We start from the raw sequence: 22,291 nt of genomic DNA, 5'->3' as shown, positions 1-22,291 counted from the left end.
AAATAAAGACCAGAGGGAAAGGGGCACCTGTGATAAGAGACTGTTGGACCATCAGCTGAATCTGACTTCTCATATTGAGGAAAAGAAAGATCTAACATCTGTACCACTGGAACACTGCTATTGTGCCACCGCTACAAGGTCTCCTGTGCTCCCTGCTACCTCTCTTGCCCAGAAGGAAGAGGGAGAGAGAAACAGCTTGTTTTAAAGTACAGGTCAAACAAAAGCATTTGACTTGAATATGGCAGATTTCCTTTGAAAGAAAGGCGAGTACAAATAAAGGGCCTGTCACCTGGTTTGGCATCCCTGCTCCTTTCAGACTTCACTGGAAAAGGAACTAAAACCCACCGTGTTTGTCACAAATGGGCTGATCTGGTTATGCCAGGTGTGAGCCTCACAGGGCACTGGGGAGTGCTGCATCCTGTTTCTCTGGCAAAATAACCTTCCCCACCCAAAGGTTACAAACTCTTAGCCATAGACATCCAAAGAAACTAAAAAAATTACTCTGCAAGAGGCAGTCAAAACAAGACCACACCTGAAAGCAGAACAACTGGCTTACATCAGCACTTCTTCCCGCTTGGAGAGGTTTTCTTAGTTCACAGCATTACACAGCTCTGGCACCTACTGCTCCCTGCTGCTTGCCTTCCTCTCTGCTAGAGGTTACTGCCCTGTGGAAAAAGGAAAAGCATGTCCAGATTTTAGCTCTTCAGTGAAAAGCCAAACATCATCGCTTCAAGTCCTGAACAGACAAGTTTGCAAGTATGTACCAGTGGGAGCAAGGATGCTCTAATACAGGTCACATGCGGAGGTGGCTGCTGGCAGCACGCACCAGGCAGCTGAGAGCAGGCAAGAGCCAGATGGGCCCTACACCATCAGCTCAGAGGCTTGTCAGAACCACCAGGCAAAGTTTAACCATTTAGAGCAAGTCCTGCTGGGCACTTCAAGTGTTTCACATGCCAGTGCTTAAAATCCTTTGCACTGCACGCATGCGACAGCTAAAGCAATCTCCATGCTGGAGGAGGCTTCAAACCCAGAGAAATACTTGTCCACCTAGACTGCAATTCTACTAGCTGAAGGTAACGGCATGAATATCTCCAAACTAAGGTTTTCTCTGGACATTTTGCTCTCTCCTCCCAAGCTCTCTTTCGTAAAGGGAAAGCCAATCTGGCTAGCAAGCCAGTTTATTCCTCGCTGTGAAGATGACACGTGTATTGGATTCACTTTCCACACTGGGTTCTGGAGACAGGGGGGAAAGGACTGACTGTCCAGACCAATAGTTCACCTAAGAACACTGAAGCAGCAGCTTTGGTCTTAGCCCCAGAGTGAGTTAGTGGAGCAAACTACCACCAGTGAAAGGCAGCAGGTGCAGAGCAAAGTCTGTAAAGAGCCACTTACCAACACTTGAATAAGTCTACCAGACCCTGTAGTCTCTGGGCAAGCAGCACCATTAATGTCCCCTTTTCACACCTCCATGGTAATGCTGCTGCTTAGACTTCTAGAGTCTGAAAAGCTTCGGGGCTCCATCCAAGAGGAGTATTTTGCATCATACCACCACTCCTGGTCAAGCTTCCGGACTTTTGTTTCATGCACAAATCAAAGGGAAGAACACAAAATGTAACAGTGCAGATGACTGAGGGGACAGTGAGTTCAGGAACTTATCTGATCTCTTATGGAAGTCAAAAGATCACAGGATCCCTTTCCAACCCTCTCTGTGTAGTCATATCTTCATTTTACCTCAAGACAGCAGAGATCACAGGAGCCTCCAGAGACTGATAAAGCAACAGAAGAGGGAGGTATGCTTAGTCTTCAGGGACTTAAATTGTCTTAAATCCAATATCACACAGAGAAGGAAGTAATCCTCTATTTTTCTATGTCACCAAAAAAATTAACAGGACAAACCACACAGAACTGCCAAATGTGTTAAATCCGTAACTTAAAGCGTTTTAATAAAAACAAAGCAAAAAATACATTTCATAATCTGCCCACTGTCACAATGTATAAAATGTTTTAAATAACTTTAATATTAGTCACAAAATACAGCATGTTGTATAAAAATAGTTGTATACACACTGCTAAAAGATTATGTAAAACCACTCTGAATAGGCCATGCAAAGACATTCAGCTTTGACCTTTCAATTTCCAAGCGCCTGTTGGATCTGCTACTTTATTTCTTCTCATTCTGCTTGGGAGGGGTTTGTGCTGACACTTGGGGGCCGCCACCTCCTCCCCCTTTCCACCCTGAACAGAATGCCCTGGCAAAGGGTTTCAGAAATGGCTGCAAGTTAAGGCGCATCACATCAGGCATCTTAGTGGCCCAATTTTCACAGCTTGCTTTTCAGAAAGTGCTCAACATCCATGCCCTTCCCCATGGGCACCTCACCTTGGCCACTCAGAATCTTCAGCTTTTCAGCCAGTACCTTTCCAAATTGCCCCTGACCCTTGGTGCACCACAGTACTAGAACTGGAAGCAAAAATCTATAGACACCAGCCTGAGATCACCGCAGGAGGCAGAATGCAACAGCTGCAGCACCATTTTTGTACAGATGTACCTCTGCATTTGATAATCTTAAATTATTCGCACACCAAAATTCACTGAAGCCTGTCCATTCACATTAAGAACTTCAGGCAACACACACAAAAGGACTTGGAGAAATAGTAGTTTACAGAAAGGAAGGCATAACTGAGGATAGCATTAATATAGAAGAAAACCCAGATACAAAATATAAACTGTTTGATAAACAATCTGTTAGATGGTGGTTATAAGGCTTAAGAATGTAACTGCCAGAGAAAGAGACACACTGGACAACAGAAAAAGATTATATGGGGGACATTTTAGTGAACAATATGTCACATGAAGAAAAACACACCCCTGGCTTTCATCCCACATTCTGACACAGACTATCAACAGAATAAAAAAAAAAAAGCAACTCAGTCCTCTTCACCTCTACAAGCCTGAGCGATCCTTGCACCTTTACAGCATCATCCTCATACGATTTAAGCCTAGTGAAGGCAATGGAGGCAGGTATCTACCCAGTCATTATCTTCATTTCCCGAGTCTACAGAATGAGGGAAGGGCACTGCTGTTGAAAACAGTCCCTGCTGCTGACACTAGCAGCAGCGCCCTGCAAGATGTGCCATCAAGAGAGCAGCCATAGGCAGGGAGAGACCTGACGCTCTGCAGGGCAAAACAGGGGTTTTTTTTCCTGATGTTTTCAAGTTCGCATTTTAAAGTGTGCTCTTCCAAGAGGAAAATAAGGAAAGCTTAGTGCTTTATCACCTCAAATAATCCAGCAGCAAACCCATCTTTTCCAGTTTAAAAAGATCGGTTAAATTATCTTAATGCACCAAATCTGACAGGCAAAACACATTCCCATAAAAAGCTGTCCCCTTAAAGTTACAAGTCACATCACAAGAGCAAGCTTCTAACCAAAGTGGCAGAAGCAGAGAAGCTTTTACCAGTGCTAAAAATCCCAAGTAAAAACACAGGCTGATCTTGCCAATCCATAGCAGGAAAGAAGTTTAAAAGGCTTTATGGGGAACTGGCTGAAAGTCACTGTTTCTGGTGGCGTGTGTCATTGCTCTGCGCTTGGCGAGGCGGGACTTGGATGGAGGTGAAAGCTTCATGGAGCACACAGCGTGGGCAACATTCTCCTGCTCTGCGCTGAGGTCATTCTCGTGCTGAGACAGCTGGCGGTTAAGGGCTATAGCCTCAGCAGCAAAAAGTGTCAGGTCTTTTGTGCTACTGTTCCTTTCAAGGGAAAAGGAGAAAGGAGTTACAACACACACAAAGAGTCACGTCACCTGGTTACCCTCACAGCAGAGTATTTATTTCCAGGCAGTTTTATTTCTCCTATCGAAACAGACACAGCAGGCAAAAAGACCAGTTAATATCTGCACCTCTCCTCATTGTGAGGACCAGCAATATGTAACAAAAACACGCTGGAGTTTTGGAACAGCCACAGCGCTAGTCCTCATTCTGCCAAGAACTTCCGACATAAAGCCAAGAAGCCACCTGAGATGCCATGCTTAATTTCTACACGTTATAACAGGATGGGCATGTGGGGCAATACCATTGTCTTTCTTCAGAGAACTGCAATCGCACTACAATTGCGCATCTGGCTTCAGGAAATTAATTTCTGATGGGAATAACCACCTGGAATTGCCAGTGGCAGATACAGAAATAACAAGAGAGATGTGTGACTCAGGCTCTCGGGCATACAGAATCTGCCATCAAATCACTTTAAATGAGGCTTGCCCCGCTCACAGCTAAATTGACGTTGTAGTTGCTGGTGATCACTGTGTAAGTCAGATACGAGTCTGTGTATATTATTATTATTCACCCACCAGAAAGCAGTCTCTTTGGATAATACATGCCTTTATGTCTTTTTTCCCCCTCTTGGGCAGCAAACTGCCAAAACCATCATTATTTCCTGACTAAGATTAGCACTGCACTGCAGGAATCCTCTCCAATGCCTTTCCCACAAACAAGCAAGATTAGAAATATTAAAGCTCTCATTTTTCTCTTCGGATCTCATGTTCTTGACAAAATTAGTGCTGCACATTTATGAAATTCCACTCTCAACCCAGGATCTTACCCCCTGATTTGTCACCTCCCATCTCTCCCCATTCTTTCAGTGATTATTCCTGGCCAAGTTTATAGACAATAAAAAAAAAAAATTACCTTTGAAGAACTTGAGGGGTAGGTAATCCCCTTTCAGGAGCCTGCTAGAAGAAGCAGTTAAAAAAGTTAGTTATGTATTAGCTGGGAATCAAGCTTTCCCAAGAGAGAGTGATAAATAGGTGACACCCCAAACTAATGGATGCTGCATATGAACTAATTCACTGTGGGTTTAGAAACCACTGTTGGTTTACAAATCACATTTCATAGTTTGTCTCCCCTCACAAGAAGACACCACAGTTGGCAGGTATAAGACTAAAGCTTTAGAAGCTCTCCAGAGGTTCTATCCCTTCTTTCCTCAATTGGGAAGCAAAAGAGGACACTGCCGGTCTTTTAAAACCGTATCTACCAACATTCTGCATTACTGTATTAAAGAGTAACATAATAATCTGTGTACTGCAGCACTTTGTATTCACAAGAAAGCCATTTAAAATGCATGAAGCAATAATATAAAAAAAACCCACACACTTAAAGCTTGACAGATTCATCCAAATATTTACCACACAGAGCTCCAGAAAGAATAAAGCCACTGTGTATCGTTTAATTAGCCAAGATAAGAGCACTAAAACACACAATGACTACTAAAAGTTCAGAGACAGGGAACAGCTTGTCACTTTGGAAGAAGACTAACCCTTAAAAAAATATAAAGGGGGATACGTACTCCTTGAACCCATGGATGTTGCAAAACTTGAGCAGCACTAAGTCGTTCTTTGGCATCACAAACCAGCAACTTTGAGATGAGATCTTTGGCCTCAGAGGATATGTGTGACCAGTCCTTGTCAGGAAATTCATACTTGCCTTCCTGAATGCTCTCAAAAAGCTTGTTCTAGTAAAGGAAAAATCCTTTAATTTAAATAGAGTGCAACCAGAAGAATTCTCAAGTGGAATTCTTCTCACTCAATTTCATTCACCTAATGTGGTAGGTGACAAGTGAAACCATCCACTGTCCTTATGGAGTCAACAGAGAGTGACAAGTAGCTCTACAGTGATTCAGTGCATCCTAAGATGGACACGATACATTGCTGAAAACACCTTCCCCCACCACCCTCCCCTGTAACAGCGCAGCCAACATACTCAGCTTTTAGAAAGAGTGAATTCAGGCCATGCATGGAGACTCTCTTGGGGCTCAACTTTTATCTGAGAAACTGTGGCGACTACCATAAACCGCATCAAGAATTACAGAACACAGAGGATTGTGGGGTGGGGGAGAGGATGAGGAAAAGCTCCGAGACCTCACATCAGGCAGAGAAAAAAAGCAGTTGCCAAACCTTACTTTAGAAAGGGATATCATCATTCAGCTTCTGTATACCACCTGCACTTCTCAGCGACAGCTTATCCTCCCAGATAACTGGCTAGGTTACAAACATAGCTCTTCACTGCTGGCATTGCGGCAAATTTTACACCCTAAGTTCACAGGGCAAACTACACACTCCCACACGTGCCCAGAACATGTGCATTCACCTGGCAAACTCTGCAGACTTCTCCTCTGTCCCAGCCACAGTCTGTGCCACAGTTGCCCACAAAAGGCGGGTAACCGCTGAGCATGATATACAGGATCACTCCCAGGCTCCAAAGATCACACCGCTTATCATAGAACGTGGCTTCCTCCATGAAGACTTCAACCACTTCAGGTGCCATGTACTCTGCAGACCCACACTAGGAAACCAAGTTCACGCAAGTTTCAAAGGGAGGGTCAAATCAAGACAAGACTCAGGCTTATTCTCCTCTACAGTAGGTGACTTGTTCAAAAAGCAGAATCAGGCATCAGGGACTATTGACATTTACTGCAGGTTTTGTTTCATTAAGCCAAATGACAACTGCTGCATCTCTCAAAGGTTAAATGGAATTGCCAAGAGATTTGAAACATTTTGTGAGTGTACTGCACAGAGAAAAAATTAACACATTTCAGGTGTAAGGACCACAGAGACCTCATAGAAGGCAAAAGAGTTCCTACTGTTCTTTAGCAGAAGCATAAGCTGTTCCATATGAATTTATGATCCTTTACAAAGGGTCAAAAAATTAATTTACACACTTCAAGTTTTTAAATCTTATCCATTAGTTATCAGGCCTTTCAGAAAGTAAACAAATACATCATGGGAGGTGATTTCCATAGCAGACTCCTGCAAAAGTGTCAGATTTTTCTTTCACAGTAATGCAGTAAGCATAGTACTAGTTTTTCAAACTAACGTGTATCATAAAGCTACACACCGATTACAGAGCATCCCCCTTAGCTCATGGGTCTTAGCTACAGAACCCAAATGTGGCAAAATGAACGCAAAACTAAGGTTCAAACTCAATCCATAAGCACATAAAAAACCTCTATGAAAGCTTCCTCATTTGATGGGAGTAAGAGATGAACAGGATCAATGTGTTACTTGCTGGCCAACAGGAGAATTAACACAGTGAGACCCCGTGAACCTGTATATTTGTTCTATGACTGGGAAATCCAAGACAATACTTACCACACATACACCTGCTTTAAACGAACTGTCTACTGCTGGGTGTTACTTTGTGGTAAGCCCTTCAGAAGCTCACCTCTGGCGACAAGAAAAACTGTTTTATGGTAGAGGAGAAAAAGCATGAAGCTACAGTAGATCTCTTACCGGCGTTGTTAATTCAGGAGTAGTTATTGGAGTACACGCACTGTTCAACTTCACCCCACTACCAAGATCAAAGTCACATATTTTTACCGGTGATACCTAAAAATGGGGACAAAGCAGTAAGAGGTCCAGAAGACTGGGATTAATGCAATATGTATGAATACAGCACCAGGTGGAAAACCCCAGGACAGAACACAAATTGGTCTAGCAGCACAGCTAGTGAAACCCTGTCTCTTACAGCTATATTCCACTCCTTGCATTTGCCACCTCTGCCTCAGTTGCTCCCACACCACTAGTATCTGATCCAGCTACACTTTGGGTTTTTTATTTGGTTAGGCAAGTGCCAGTACACACTAGGGCAGTTTGGGAACTATACATAACATGACCAGCTGGCCTGTTGCTTGTCCCATCTGGGTACTGCCTCAGAACAGATGAGGTGCTCAACTGCGATTGCCATGCCCTCTCTAAGAACAGTTGGCTTTTTATCCCTTAGCCAGATGCTCACATTTTCACATCCCAAAGAATTTAGTCTCTTTCAGGCTTCAGTTCTGTCAAATGTAGTTGAAGTTCACCAATGGGTTCAAAAGTTTTCAAGAAGAGACAAGACAGAACATGAGGGCTGTTTTTGGAAACCAGCTTAAAAAATACCCTGCAGAAAGCAGAGACAAGAGTAGCACCTTTTCTGGGGATTCGCACAGGATGTTTTCAGGCTTCAGGTCCCTATGAGCAATACCTAAACAAGAATATAAAATACTCATTAGAAAAGATACTCTCCTGTTTTATTTCTCATTACTTGTCTTTTTTAGAGGATGGCCTGGGAAATATTCTAGGTCTGCGTTTGCTATAAAAGCCCCTGTTAATGATACTGCAAGTAATTTAATTGCAAAGTGTATTCACTAAATGTCACTGTTTCATCCTGCTATACCTTTACTATCTCTAAATGTACATGAGAGTCAGTCAAGCAAATAAAAACTTAACACTGGAACTTTTTCGCTTAGCCCAAATTAATTATGTTAATTAAAACCAGCTTACAAAGATAGCTGACCTGTAAGCAAGTTTGTGTACACAGTTTAGTCAAAAGATTTTTGAAGCTTCTACAGTAAGGTCCTTTCTAGACAGAGAACTAGTGGTCTGCTGAACTCCTACCAGCACAGACAATACATGCATGACATGCTCTCCCCCGCCAAAAAAACCCCACCCAAGTTCGCAGATGAAAATATCATCCTTTAACAGTAAGGTATGCACTCACTGCTGAAGTAAAAGAAAAATTAAAGGCTTAGGTTGGAGATGAAGAGGAAAAGCTAAAGGAGAACAACCAAAGGTCATCTTCATTCATTCAACTGCTATCAGAACAGGCAAATCCAACTCAGAAGCAAAGGTATCTATCCATGCAATTCATATGCAAAGGTAGTTCTGCGTTGTCAAAGCAGTTCTTCAAATGTCCAAACACACTATTTCTGGAAGTTCTCTGTTTAATATGATCACACTTAATGGGAATGCAGAGAATGTGAAGCAAAATAATCAAATCAAATCAGGAACTTGCTGTAATTTAACTGCACTCTAGCCTTGCTTAAAAACATTACAACCCAAGCATACTTGATACTACTTCAGAATACAAAAAAGAAAATATCCCACCAAATTCTCAGTAAGGGAGTTTCTAACACCTCCTCTCAGCACTTTCTACAACATGACTTAAAGACGTTAACAGCACAGCATAACACCAATCTAAAGGAATCAGAGCTTTCACAATAACGATACCGTTCAGAGTCCTTATACATGGAAGATGGCAAAACAAATACATCAAGGCGGCCCATGCTGACAGCAAGGCTGACAAAGCTCCCAGCAGTTGGCCTGGCTTGCAAGGTGAAACCCAACAGCACTTTTTTGTATCATTGCTTGAATTCATGTATCTGATCATATAACATTGTATTTTGCAGTTGCACACAGCGCTGAGAAAAGACAACAGTTTCCTTTAAACACTCCTCCAGTGGATTATTAGCAGTAAGGCACACATATCCCAAGTGGGTGTAAGGCAGTATTATCATCCAGCTAAGTTCTAAACTACTCCTGGTAAAAGAATTAGTTGTCCTCATTCCGTTGTTGGTTTTTTTTTTTAAAGCATCTAGCTATAGCACTTCACCATTAAGCTGTGCAATAAAATTGCTTTAATTTCCTGTTTACTTTAGTGGTCTGTATGCTACTTACTAATTATTTTAATGTCCCACAAAAGAACCATAAAGGGAACAATAAAATGCAAGGGGATGCTGTTGTAGCTGATTCTGCAAGCCATGTCCCCACTGTACCAATTCACAGCAAACAACAAGAAAGTGGATTGCTGCTCTAAAGCCTTTTAAATGAATCACTCTCCTCTTGTTTGGGGAAAGGAGAATTAAAACTAAAGTCTGAGAGAGAACTACAGAAAGGTATTAGCTGAGTTGACGTTTAAACTTCCTTGAACAGTGTTCCTAGAATTTCAGCAGTTAAGCAACTACCGTAGGCCTAACATCAAACTGTATTTCTCCACATGTTCAGCCTACAGTTTCCTGTTCCTCATTTGCCCTGTATCTCAAAGTCAAAGTCTTCCAAATACAGGTATTCAAAGACTACATTCTCTGCAGGTTTCAAGTTCAGTTATTACATAGACAGGCTATGACAATTACCAAAAACCTTAATCCGAACTAAGTTTGTTTCCACATTCAAGTTAACTTCTCATAACAGTCACAACATGTGAAAGGATCCATATTCCTCAGGTTTACTGCTTTATTCCCTATCCTATACTTTTTAATCAGTTCAACCTATCAAGGTACAAATGCTGATTCCAACTCAAACATATAAGCAGTCCTATGACTTACAAGTAAAGCCTACAATTAAACATTTATGGAACTGGGGCTAGTACTGAACAACTTAAGACAGAAAACATAGATCTGCTGAGATCTACCCAGCTAATCAGAATGGCAAATAAATGAGGGAAAAATTTATCAACATAAATAACCAATAAACACAGCCTCCAATTATATACCATTCTATTCACAGGTAATCACTGTAACCTTAACTGAAGCTGCTTAATCTATACAAGACCAGGTAATCATGAAATAGGAAAGATTTTGAAGTTATCTATCACACTCAACAAGAAGATTACTCTGGGATGACCGTAAAGCACACAGAAATTTTGAAAATAAAGTAGTCTCAAGTAGAAAAAGCAGCATGAAAGCATTTTAACATAGAATAACTCTCTACAAACAGAACTGCTTTTAAACCTGAGCAAACCCCAAATACAATTAGGGCAGCTTCAAACAAGGACTATGGTTTACTTGTAGGTGGTCTCAACCCAACAGTGGAGGTCTAAATGTAGAGACTAAAAACTACTACAAAGAGGTCTCGTAAGCAGCAGAAATTCTGGGTAAATACAGAAAAGCATCTTTGTAGACCTGAAAGAGGAGGAATTTAAAAAGCATATTAGTTCCCTTTTGAGTAACCTTCACATGGTGGCTTAGGTAACTAGAACAAGCAAACAGATTCAACCCTAATGTTAATTCTCCCCATATGCAGATTTAACTTTTCTTCTTCAAAAGGCTCTATCGTCTTGACACAGCTGATTATAATATTTTAATACGGTAATTTAAAGGAAAACAGTGTAAGTCATCTGGCATTTCTGTAAATAGAAATAAATCTAAACAGACTACTTAAAGACAAAACGTGCTCCATAACCTAAGTGTACAATATTAACTAGTAAAGATGGAGACAGCCTTCTCTTACCTTTTGTATGAAGAAAATCCAGAGCACAGGCAATATCTCTCACTACTTTGCTAGCTTCTCGTTCATTGAAGTGCTTTCGCTTTTGTATATGTGCCAGGATCGAACCTGTCAGAGTAACAGGTGAAAGGGAAAACCTTAGTATGAATGCTGCCTAAGCTGAGAAAAGGCTTTGTCAATATGATGATAAAAATGCAATAGCCACTACTAGCCTGCCATAAAGGGAGAACCAATCTCAGTGTGAGCAAGGCCAGAAATAACTTAGAAAAGTTATTTGCAACTAACACTCTGACCTAGTATCTTTACATGGCAGAAACTGAAGTGTCACAATCCCATGTTTTTATATGAGAAGAGCCTCAGAAAATAATGATGAGCTAATACCAAGTATCACAAATCTGTAACCTCATCTCTCATTTTTCTAACAGTCTTTCATAGCAGTCAACTTCCACGGACCAAACAGAGAAATGACTAAGAAGAAAGTTACAGCTGAGCAGCTTAAATACTTAAGAATGCTAGAACATAATTTTCAAACATGGCAGCCCACTAGTTTAAGCACATCGTAAGAGCAATTGCTTTACTGCCCCAGCACAGGACTTTTTTCCACACACTGTGGACAGTAGAGATTTTTACTGTTATTTCATTGCTATTGTGCTAATTATTGTAGTAGTAAAACATCAGCTGAGGATGTACATAGCATTTCAGCAAAACCCATCCTTTCCTGGGTCACAGGCGGCCATGCTCAAACTAACTCTCCTCACTTTGGGTAATGTGACAATTGAAACCCCACACTGGAAGTCAAATATACGTGTTTCTTGTCCCAACACCATCAAAACAGGACAACGTTCTACCTTTAAATAAACATTAAAATTCCCACTAACATCAAGGTAAGTCTCAGACTGACTTAAGGCAGAATTTGCCAAGGGATGTGAAAACTGGCAAAAGAACTCTCTAATATTAACATAATGAGGGACTGGTAGCTTGCAGGCAGAGCTCCACTGGTATCCTTTTAAGAGAGGATAAAGGGAGGTTTGACTCCTTATCTTCTTTAAGTGAATTCCATCAATCTTAAAAGATTAAAAATGTCTTTAGAAAACCAATTAAATGTAGTCCAGAGATCCAAGCCCACTAAATAGCCTTCCATTTCCTTACTCAGAGAGGTATATTTTTAAAAGCAATCAGGCAGAGAAATTCAGGAAGTAACTGTCATTTGTTATTAGCACCCAATAACCGTCTTATATCTCAGGTGATTTCATTTTTATTCTTCAGTTCTAGATCTGGAAGTAAACCTCCCATTCTCTATCGCAGTAATTCCTATTCTTGTATCATCAATGCTGCTGCCACTCCTCCACAGTGAGAATTCTGAGAGGAAACAGGAAAGACAAGTCAAAAAGAAGAAAAAGGGACAAAGGACTCTTCAGATACGCTTTGACATGACAAAAGACTCTTCAGATATGCACAGACGTGCCATGTCAGATGGGTGGAAGAAGGCCATTTTGGACCAAGTTATCAGATTTTAAATACAGAAAGCTTCCCTTGCTGAAACCACCACTTTCTGGTTTGCTACAGATTTCTTGCGGGCACAGAGTTCAAAGGGTTTCCCTGGTATAGTTGATCTTTTCACCTTCAGAAATAGTTAACAGTTCTTGGATGTTTCCATCCCTGTGGACAAGAACCCAGACTTCGAAGGAAACAATACTGAGCAACCTGAAGCGCTCATTGCACTCAGCAGGTTTATTTCAGATTACTCTTCTGAATAGAGCTTATGTTCCAGACTCTCAGATAAGAACTGTATCAATATCAGTGAAAACATACTCTAAAAACTTTATATTCAGCTCACATAAAGTAACCCAACAAACAGAAAGACTAGCAGGGCGCTCCTGCCACAGTCGTTACCACTTCTTCAATATTCAGAGAGAAAGCACCATATAGCACCTCCCAAAATGCATTTCAGACAGGAAAAAAAAAAGGGGGGGGGAGGTCTCATATCATGTAAGTTCAGTATAATAAGCTGGATTTTAACACTTTCAATTATAAAATGCTGTCAGGCAAGGATATTAAAAAGCTTCTGCATATTATGGTGAACTGAACACAGCTAAAATGGGAGCAGAGCTCCTTCAGTTACCACAGCTACAGGACGGCAAAGCTGAAAGCGGAACGCCCAAGACAGCCCCCACCGCTGTAGGTAACATCAGTCTCCGAAACTGGAGTTACTGAAGTAAGGCTCGCACTGGAGATGAATGTTCTCATTGCTGCCAGCCCCACTGCTTACATTACAAAGTGTAGCACATCAGAAGCTGGTCTGAACCCTAATTCCCTTTATTTCTTTCTTCAAACCCACCTACCTTAAACTTCAAATGCTGAAAATTTTTGAAGAGAAAGCTAGCCTCACCTAGTTGACCACTATAAAAACAGTAGCTAAGAGAGGGAAGAAGGTATAGTATTATTATCCTCTCAGCAGCCGTGCGGAGTCCCACAGTCAGAGGGTTAACTAATGGAAGAATGTGGCCATGGGAAAATAGACAAATGCAGATTCATCTCAATCAAGACCTATTATAGCTAATTTGTCAGAGAAATCTGTGCATTAAGAGGAAGAGCGTTAGAGGAAACCACAATGAAATGATGCAGTAATTTTAAGGGAAGGAAGAAAGCATGTATTTTCCTTTTTAAAAGGTTTTGCATCTATACCAAAGGAATCTGCATTTCTTGCACATATGGCTTGCTACTGAAAACCTTCCTGACCAGTGACAATAGATGTCAATTCAATTTTTCTTTGAAAGGTAGGCTACACTTAACTCTTGGTTTTGCACAGCCATGAAATTAATACATACTGTAATTGTGCTCCATACAGACAAATGTGAGAAAGTCCATGAAGTGCTTGATGCAGCCTTCTAATTCCCCAGGCGAGCATTAAATCCTGGAGACCAGTGGCCACACATGTTCACTTGATGGGCCCTCTTAACAGCCACAAGCAGACTGCTTCACAACTACAGCAACCCGAGACTGAAGCAAGACGTTTTTCACAACGGTGCCGAGTTTCAGAAAACAGTCAATCCTACATCAAAAGAAAATGCTACCAGAGCAGATACAGATGCTGTACTATGATCATACATAATACCTGACATACCATCTCCCTCCTTGCCTGAGGTACTGTGACCTATTAACTATATTCCAAAGCTTCCGCTGTAGTAGAGCTGACATTTCAATAGCTTAACTACAGACAGGGATTGCAAATGTATGACCAGACCCATCAGTATTAAAGAATAACCATCAAGCTTTATATATTTTTCCCTCCAGTTCTTAGTCTCAAAATTATCAAGCATTTAAAATAAGCTTTTCATTTTCTGCTTTAAAACACCGAGACGAACAGGACCAAAATGATTCAGGGAGCAAAGCACAATTACTGCACAGTACCTCCTCGCAGCTTCTCAAAGACAAGGTAGTATCTGGTGTCATCTTCAAAAAATTCTATTAACTCCAAAATGTTCCTTAAGAAAAAAAAAAAAAAAGAAAAAAGGGGAAATAGAACAAACAGGTATAGAGTGTGAACAGAGCAATGAAGAGTTTCATCATGGCTAATTAGGAAGTTCCGGAAGTAACCAAAAATAAAAGTTGTAATTAAATATGTTGTTTTAGTTGCCTGTGGCATTAAAACCACATTTCCAACTCACACAAATGTAAGCGGGGGGAAACAGGCCAAACACCAAAATCATACAGGATTGTGAAAGAGTTCTGCTCAATTGACAGGAAGATAATTGGTAATAGATTGTATTTAATAAGTTTAGAACACTGCATTTGTGCTGAAGGCAAGAACAAAAAAGAAATAATTGGCATTCTTTCTCTCTGGAAATCACAAGGCAGAACACACAAGGTTTGAAGCAGACAGGCACCTGTCAACATGATATTAAATCCAGTGCCTTAGTTACCATTTTTAAATTAACTCGCTCCTGTCTAGCTAGCGTACAGCCTTTGTAGCACACAAACACCCCATGTTGCCCTGAGAATGTCAAACATGTAAGTCAGATTTTTCTAAACCTACAGCACCCAAAATCCAAATTCTGCATGTGGTCATGAGAGCTTGAATTTTTCATCAGTTATGACCATGTGCTCAACCACACACAGAAGACATATAATCTGCTTCTCCATAGCACAACTTAAACCCACATGTTTGGTAAAGAAGTTTGTTTTTAAGCTATCTTTAAGTGTTGTACTAAAAATCTGTAAAAAAAAGGCTCGATACAAGATGCACAACTGGAGCGCAGATAACAGCTGTTATATACATTTTAGAATACCAGAGACATCTAAAAGAGTAGTTTCAGAACTGACTTAAAACTCCTCACAGAGCATGCTGCCACTGGCGGCGTAGCCTTTCCCTCCTTTTCAGAGATGAGTAGCAGTTGCTTCTTTAAAGTTGCTTCATCCTGTGGCTATGTGAAGTCAGCACATATTCAAATGAAAACGAAGTTAGCTTTTGGCTGATCTGAGAGTTCCAGTGCAAAAGCAGGAAGGCCGACACAAAGAGGACAAACCACACATTAAGGAAAGGAATGGCAAGACTGTTCCTTTCAACAGCAGCTGGTATCAGGTCAGCTTTTGCTGATGGTGAAATCACAAGGGAGATTTTCAAAATGTTAATTCCTCATTTGGACAACAGCCACTCATCACTGAAGCATGTTCAGGCTACACTGACCTGCTTGCTAATCGAGTTACGTGACTTATTTTGTAAATATTTCCTCAAATTTCACAGGTAAAAGAAGGGGAAATTCTTATTTTTGAATAGGTCAAGGCTGAATTTCAACTGGTTTTAAGAAGACTACTGCAAAGCTCCTAACCTAGTCACACATAAGAGGCTTGAAAATTTGAAAAAATATTCAAGATACTTTAAACACACACACACACAAGGGTCTATACTTACTTGTTACCCTGACACTGGTACAGCGTTTCTATTTCACGAAAAACCCGACTGCGACTATGCCCAGCGTTTTTTTCAATGATCTGTGGAAAGAGTTAGAGCTCTTATTTGAAAGATTACTGCAGGAACTGTGCACATAGCTCTAGAATTAGTTAAGTGATCTAAGGCTTGAATCTCAGGCATGCCCACCAGAGAGAAACACTCCACCTTTGTTTGTTTAATTTCTCATCTGTCATTTATTTACAGTGTCAGCGGAGCTCTGGAAGACATTCAAAGGACAAGAGAAATGAGGACAGGAAGAGAAGAAAGGAACTAAATCCACACGTTACAGAAGTCACTGACCAGTTACCACAAGCTTTTTCTTGCATCACTTTAACCTTGCAACATGCAGAAAAGGATATCCTTTTGAGTTCTAACAAAAGTAGATTTGAGTCACATCAGACACTGAACAGCCAAAAAGAGATTTGTCATTATAGGCATTTAAGTAGTAAATTCACCACAAAATGAGTTTGGTTCATAGTGCTAACTTCATGGAGACCCAATAACAGGACCTAACATATTAAAGAAAACACACATTCCATCTCAGAGCCCTTCTGTACTGCCATCAGAAGTCACTTTCCTTCACACGCTCCTCGAGCTGTGAGAGAACAAGGACAAAGGCTTTCCACAGAGGCTAAGACTGAATGATTGCTGTGTGAATGTGAACTCATGACATCACCGCAAATACTACCACCACCTGTATCCAGTATCAGTTTCTCATTTTTACAGCCAAAGTTCTCTGGTACTGAACAGGCAAACCACTCACCAGCACTACATGGGACTTGGTATCTCATCGCATCTAATTCATAATGCAGCGGTTTGTCTGTTCCAGACTTTCAACTTTCAATTCTACCAAGTACACACAAAATCACAGCATTTAAAGGAGCAGATTTTTAAAGAGGCTGAAAATTTTGTGCCTATTCGCTTTTGCAAAAGAATCAAGCATAAAGTGTTTATAATTAAATGGGAGACTCGGGATAACCACAGATGTGTAAATGGGCCCTAACACTTAATAATGTTGTTACAGAAGATTCACCTCTGTCAAAATATAAGACAGCTTTACATGAACTAATGGCAGTAACTGATGCTCTCTGAACTCTGAGCAGCATTCTCAAAAGTTTGCACTATTTGGTAGGCCATACTAGATGACAACTCAGCCTCTTCTTTCATAAGAGATTAAAAACTGGTAGGGCTACAATCAAATCAGGACATGAGAGGAAAGCTTGCCCCAAGATCTAACCATCACGTATTTAATGTTTATGAATTCTATCTGCAGCTGATATACCAGTTAACTCCAGAGGCACAATACTTAAGACAACAGATATCTCAACAGTTATAAAGCAGGCTCATCTCAAGCGTCAAAAATTTTCTAAAAGGTTTTGCTATTACCGACTACTACAGGTTTTCACTGAGATACTAGGAGGGAGAAGACATGCTACAGACAGAAGCGATGCTGCTTTTATTCTATACCTACTTTTACTGCATATTCTTTCCCAGTTTGAAGGCTGACAGCACCTTGAACTTTGGCATATGCTCCCTCACCAAGAAGTTCAGCAGTCAGCTTGTACAAGTCTGCCAAAGAAATCCAGCAGAAAGGACACATTAGCCAAAGCATTTCAGTGAATAACATAAAGACAAGCTATTTATCTGATGAGCATCCCTCATGACAGCAACTGAAAAAATTCCCTTGGTAATGAAGACAGAAAATAGATTTATCAGGATTAAAAGTAGATGTGCCAGCCTTAATTATGCCTCATTTTTCAATTCCCCCCTCCAAGTTCCAGGAAAATTTAAAGCAGACTTAATTCCAGCATCAAAATTACAAGTTGTTTCTTGTATGAATAATCTTATAGCTTAGTAACTGCTAGGACCTCATCCACCTTCCCTGTCTCCATGTAAAACACAGAACCAGTTTTTTTTTCAGGTGGAAAACATTTCACTCCTTGATCAGAAAAGGCTTACCATACAAAAATCTACTTGCAGAGAGTGTTTTAAGTATAACTGAAATCCGAAAGCTTAAACCTAGAAGACTGCTACCATCTTGGTTTGCAGCATACCTTACAATGCTCCTGGCCCACTAAGTAGTTTTATACTGGTCACCTTTGTCGCACTGAGCTGTATTTGACCTACAATGCTTCACAGTATTTGTGCTCACATCTGTAGTCAAAACATTTCAACATCAGCACTGTTCCTACTAAAAAAAACCACCAAACAAAAAAAAAAAAAACCAAAGACCAAACCAGATTATGAACAAGACTCAGATTTCAGCACCAAGAGGAAAAGAAAGAAAAAAAAGAGACTGAAGACCAAAACATAGGGGATAAAGAAAAACAGAAATGTCAACTTAGAATGTTTCCCAAAAAGCAATGTTTAGCTAAGAAAACAGAGAACAGCAGAGGGAAAACAGAATACTACAATTAGAAGCTTAGAAATTGCAACTAACCTTCAAACTTTCCAGGGACATGATCTGTGGCTCTGGTTCTTTTTTTCTTTTTTCTTTTCCCACTGTCTGCTATGGGGAGAGGCTGACTGCTGACCATCTCTGTGTGGCAGAACATAAAGGTGCCTTTAACACACAATCAATTACTTTAGGAGAAAATGAACATGCTCTTGCGTGTTTATGTTCTTAAGCTATCCAAAAGTTTCTCTGCTTGTCTTCATCACATGCTGCCAGATCTCCCCCAGATATCATAGGAAACCTAAAAAAACAACAATTTGGGTGCTAATTAACAGCTCTGGGAACATTTGATACACAAATGCAAAAACAGAAGAAAGTAACTATGCACCTATACTGAATCCTTCTCTTATAGCACAGTAAGGCAAAGCATGGGAATAACCTTGTCAACAACCACCACGAGCTACCCACAACGTAACACATGACCCGATTTACAGCCCTCACAAGGGCACTATTCTTGGAGCTATTCTACTGGTTTACAAGTCGATTTTTTTCAAGTCAGCTGCAGAAAATGAGCTTCCAAAACAGGAGGAAGGTGCGGGGAAGTTTCAAACAACCTGGTGAAACAAAGGAACCGCAGGATTTAACAGGTCAAAGGCACAATCTAGGTCAGTTTATGCTGCCAAAAGGCCAGGAAAAAAAACGTTTTTCACAGAAGCATGACGTGCCTTTCTAAACCACAGAGCAATGGATAACTTGGGCTCCAAAACAAGCAGCATTTATGGCATTTAGATTTTTTTCCTGCATTACTAGCTGCAGATATCACAAGAGCTTAGTCAGAGATAACAATTCACTGATGCAAGATAATATGGCAGAAAAAAGAAAAAACACCCACGTACTCTTATGGAAGGCCTAAATAAAAAAATTATTATTATTTATTTATTCTTATGGAAGGCCTAAATAAAATTAAAAATACGCCTCCTCTGCTAGAGGCTGCTTCATACAGCTAACCTATCTCCAAAAAGGTTGAATGATTCCACATTATACTCACATGAGCACTTTGCTACACCACCAGTCACATCCTGCCAAGTTGGCCCCAACAGTAAAAAGTCATGGCTCCAAGTTTTTAAGGCAGTAGCAAAGCAGTGCTAAGACATTTTACAGCCAGGAAGATTGCCATGTAAATTCCCAATTAAAGATCCTGCACTACAGGAAAAACTAAATCCCTAGAAATAGAACAATTATGAGGACACCGGTAATGAAAGAAGAGCAAGCCCTGAAAACAATTGACAAAAACAAATTCTGGCAATTCTCCTTTAACAGAGAGCCTTTGCAAATAGCAGTTGTTCTGCTCTTCACTGTTTCTAAAGTACTCTTAAAACACAGGAGAAGCACCCAGGCAGAAGATGTTACACAATAATCTACCAATACACCAAATACTTTTTCTTTGCTTCATTGTATTTTTCTTGTCAATATTTGTCAGTAACAACTATTATGAGTGTCACTTTGAACTCACCTTGCCTGAATAATAAGAAAAGGGCTATTTTGAAAGCCTTTTCTCATTAACAACTTATTGAAACACTTAAAAATGTATCAGTCTCAAGACAAGGGTAAATCCTCATTTTCAAGACTTAAGCAGAATGTGTTAAGAAATCATCATGATGGATGACATAAGTTCTTAAATACAGCAAGAAATACAAAAGTGTACATTTTACCAAGTTATGAAGCAACAGTTTCCTTTCAACTCAAACTGACACACATACAGTTTTGAATTTTAACACAAAGAGAAGGCTAGCCGCTGACAGCGAGTTCCAGCTCTCCCCAATTTCAGTTCAGCTTGCATTAATAGTTATTCAGAGAGAGCTGTCTGCTTGAAGGAAGTGCTTGGTTTCCATAAGGTGTCAAACAAGTCACTTTAACAACCTGACCACCTGCAAGTCAACAAGTCACACCTAGAGAGATTCTATTCCATTTCAAGTATTAACATGGTTTCAGAGCTCCTAACAGCGTAAAAATTAGCAAAAAAACAAGAGACGAATCCTGCATCTTAGCACAGCTGACATATTTCTTCACAACCATCTCCTGCACTCTACCAGTTGGCTACAATATTTACGGTCTGGTGTTTAATAACTGACTACATTATTTCAATTCTCTTTAGTCTGACTCAACTCCTAAATTAGAGAGCTGCTTCCTTGAAACCAGGAAGTTCACTAGTCATGTATACAGAGACCAAATTACTGAAAATCTGGTGTTTTCAACCTATAGTCTTGACCAAATTTGCTCTCACACAGGCACGACATGTTTGCTACATTAGATTGTTATTACCCTTCTGGTCTGCTATTTCACATAATTGTGTGGTTCACTTCTGTCAACACAGCTTTTCCTTTAAAGACATCACAGCTTCATTCTCATAATTCACTTTGTTATAATGAACTGTAAGTAACAACTGGATGACAAGAAAACGCCTTTAGCTCAGCCACATGCTTCAGAGGTTTTTCAAGCTTTCAAAGAAATTCCTGTGTTTTCCGTGACCATATACCAAACAGTTTCTGATAACACTGAGACACAGTGTGCCTCAACCGTCCAAGCAATGTTGAGGCATTTTAAATGCTGCATGATTACCTCTGGTGACAAAGACACTGTGGGCTCTTAGGAAGCTCACCCTGCCAGACAGAAAGCTCAGAGACTGGACGAACTGCTCTGGAAGGAAATGACCCATGAACATGACAGGTCCAAGACGAATGTCTAACTGTTGTCATTTTAAGGTCATTTACAGTGTGGCCTGAAGCGCTGAACCTCTGCTTCCACCAAATCAACTTGTCCACTCACTTCATAACCTCTTCTGGCTGAGTACAGGGAGGTGGGAGTAGAACATTACTTGGTGTTCAGTGCAGACTAGCCAAGCCTTTGAGAAAGGGCACTTCTTACATCCTTCTCGACCGTAACAGTCAGCCTGTTCTCTAAGAACTACTGTCTGACTAGCAGTCTGACAAAAGCTGAAGAAATAGGGAACAGTTCAAATTCTGATCTGTCGTTCTCCTCCAGTCAAGTTGCTTACAAATTATGTAACCTGGCAAAATCCACACTACAAGCAAAGAGAGCAAGTTTTGTCTTAGCTGCAGTTTTGCTGAAGTCCTGGATTTTAATAGCATCATCATAAATCAATGCTGAGGCAATATTTAACACATGCAACATTCAGAGCCTGCGTGGGAAGGTATAGTTACAGCCCTTCCCATTTGCTATTGAGGCCTCTACAGCCATCTTCAAAAGGATGAACAAAAGCACTTATAAGGACAACTTGCAAACAATGCCAAGTGAAGGAGAAAAGGAACAATTGCCCTAAGTTTCACTTCATCTAGATCTTAGATCACCTTTCATCTTGCTTCCTAACACTCCATATACAAACATGCCAAAATCCACTACCTAGATGTAACTCTCCTCTCATTCTAGTCTGCTTCCCAAGCACACATATGTACAGGAAGCTCTTGGAAAACACAGTACATATGCTTCTTTCTATTAAAAAGAGGATACCTTGTTTGTGTGGTTGAATTCAACAGAAGAAAGCAGCTGAAGCAGAGTCCGTGTACTACCACCTGTTTCAAAACTTGCAAGTCTTGCTTGAGCCAGGTTGTTCTGCAGCCAAAAAGAAACAATCACATTCAGAAATCACGTAAGCTACATTCAGGTAGTGCCCAGAGTTTCAAGAGATTTCAAGAACCTGTTGTGCTGGGCTTCATGTGAGCACACAGCAAGAACACAAACCCACATTAAAGACTTTATAACTCTTAACACTGTGTTTTGTATTCTGTACTTATTTCCAGCCCACCAGTCATTTCAATTGAAGAGGAGACCCCTTCATTACAGCCTTGCAAAAACAATGGAGGGATTTATGGTGTTCATTACTTCTTGTTGTTATACCA

At 40.5% G+C, this 22,291-nt stretch overlaps 2 protein-coding genes across 5 annotated transcripts in view; both read right to left on the bottom strand.

The window, feature by feature from the left end:
• Positions 1–2,535: 2,535 nt before the first annotated feature.
• MKNK1 (MAPK interacting serine/threonine kinase 1) lies at positions 2,536–22,006 on the bottom strand. Of its 4 annotated transcripts, none has more exons than XM_037404519.1 (12): positions 21,903–22,006; positions 18,420–18,675; positions 17,451–17,548; positions 15,941–16,020; positions 14,440–14,513; positions 11,032–11,136; positions 7,953–8,008; positions 7,279–7,374; positions 6,137–6,331; positions 5,337–5,501; positions 4,679–4,722; positions 2,536–3,745 (listed from the first exon to the last, which is right to left on the bottom strand). In XM_037404519.1, the coding sequence occupies exons 2-12, from the start codon at positions 18,532–18,534 to the stop codon at positions 3,517–3,519; spliced, it is 1,257 nt and encodes a 418-aa protein (XP_037260416.1). In that variant the 5' UTR covers positions 18,535–18,675; positions 21,903–22,006; the 3' UTR covers positions 2,536–3,516. The 4 variants fall into 4 exon arrangements, with proteins under 4 accessions (XP_037260416.1, XP_037260418.1, XP_037260419.1 ...); XM_037404521.1 differs by having other exon boundaries at positions 18,420–18,518; positions 21,903–22,004; XM_037404522.1 differs by lacking the exon at positions 17,451–17,548 and having other exon boundaries at positions 18,420–18,518; positions 21,903–22,004.
• The window catches only part of MOB3C (MOB kinase activator 3C), a 38,667-nt gene continuing 38,328 nt past the window's right edge, over positions 21,953–22,291 (bottom strand). Inside the window, exon 7 of the transcript XR_005106779.1 lies at positions 21,953–22,004. The gene's annotated coding sequence lies outside the window, so the exon portion shown is untranslated. The remainder of the gene's footprint in view (positions 22,005–22,291) is intronic.

This window comes from Falco rusticolus, chromosome 11 (assembly GCF_015220075.1).
Source record: "Falco rusticolus isolate bFalRus1 chromosome 11, bFalRus1.pri, whole genome shotgun sequence".
Lineage (NCBI taxonomy): Eukaryota > Metazoa > Chordata > Aves > Falconiformes > Falconidae > Falco > Falco rusticolus.
The sequence above is the reverse complement of the archived record's forward strand: the minus strand, read 5'-3'. Positions and strand labels throughout refer to the sequence as shown.

Bases quoted from the DNA above. Each gene is read 5' to 3' on its own strand.
- MKNK1 (XM_037404519.1), bottom strand. From the start codon at position 18,534: ATGTTCTGCCACACAGAGATGGTCAGCAGTCAGCCTCTCCCCATAGCA. The intron at 8,009-11,031 runs GTAAGAGAAGGC...ATTCTTGTTTAG, and splicing joins GGATTTTCTTCATACAAAAG to GTATTGCTCATAGGGACCTG. The intron at 5,502-6,136 runs GTGAATGCACAT...TTCCTTTACTAG, and splicing joins AAGTCTGCAGAGTTTGCCAG to AACAAGCTTTTTGAGAGCAT.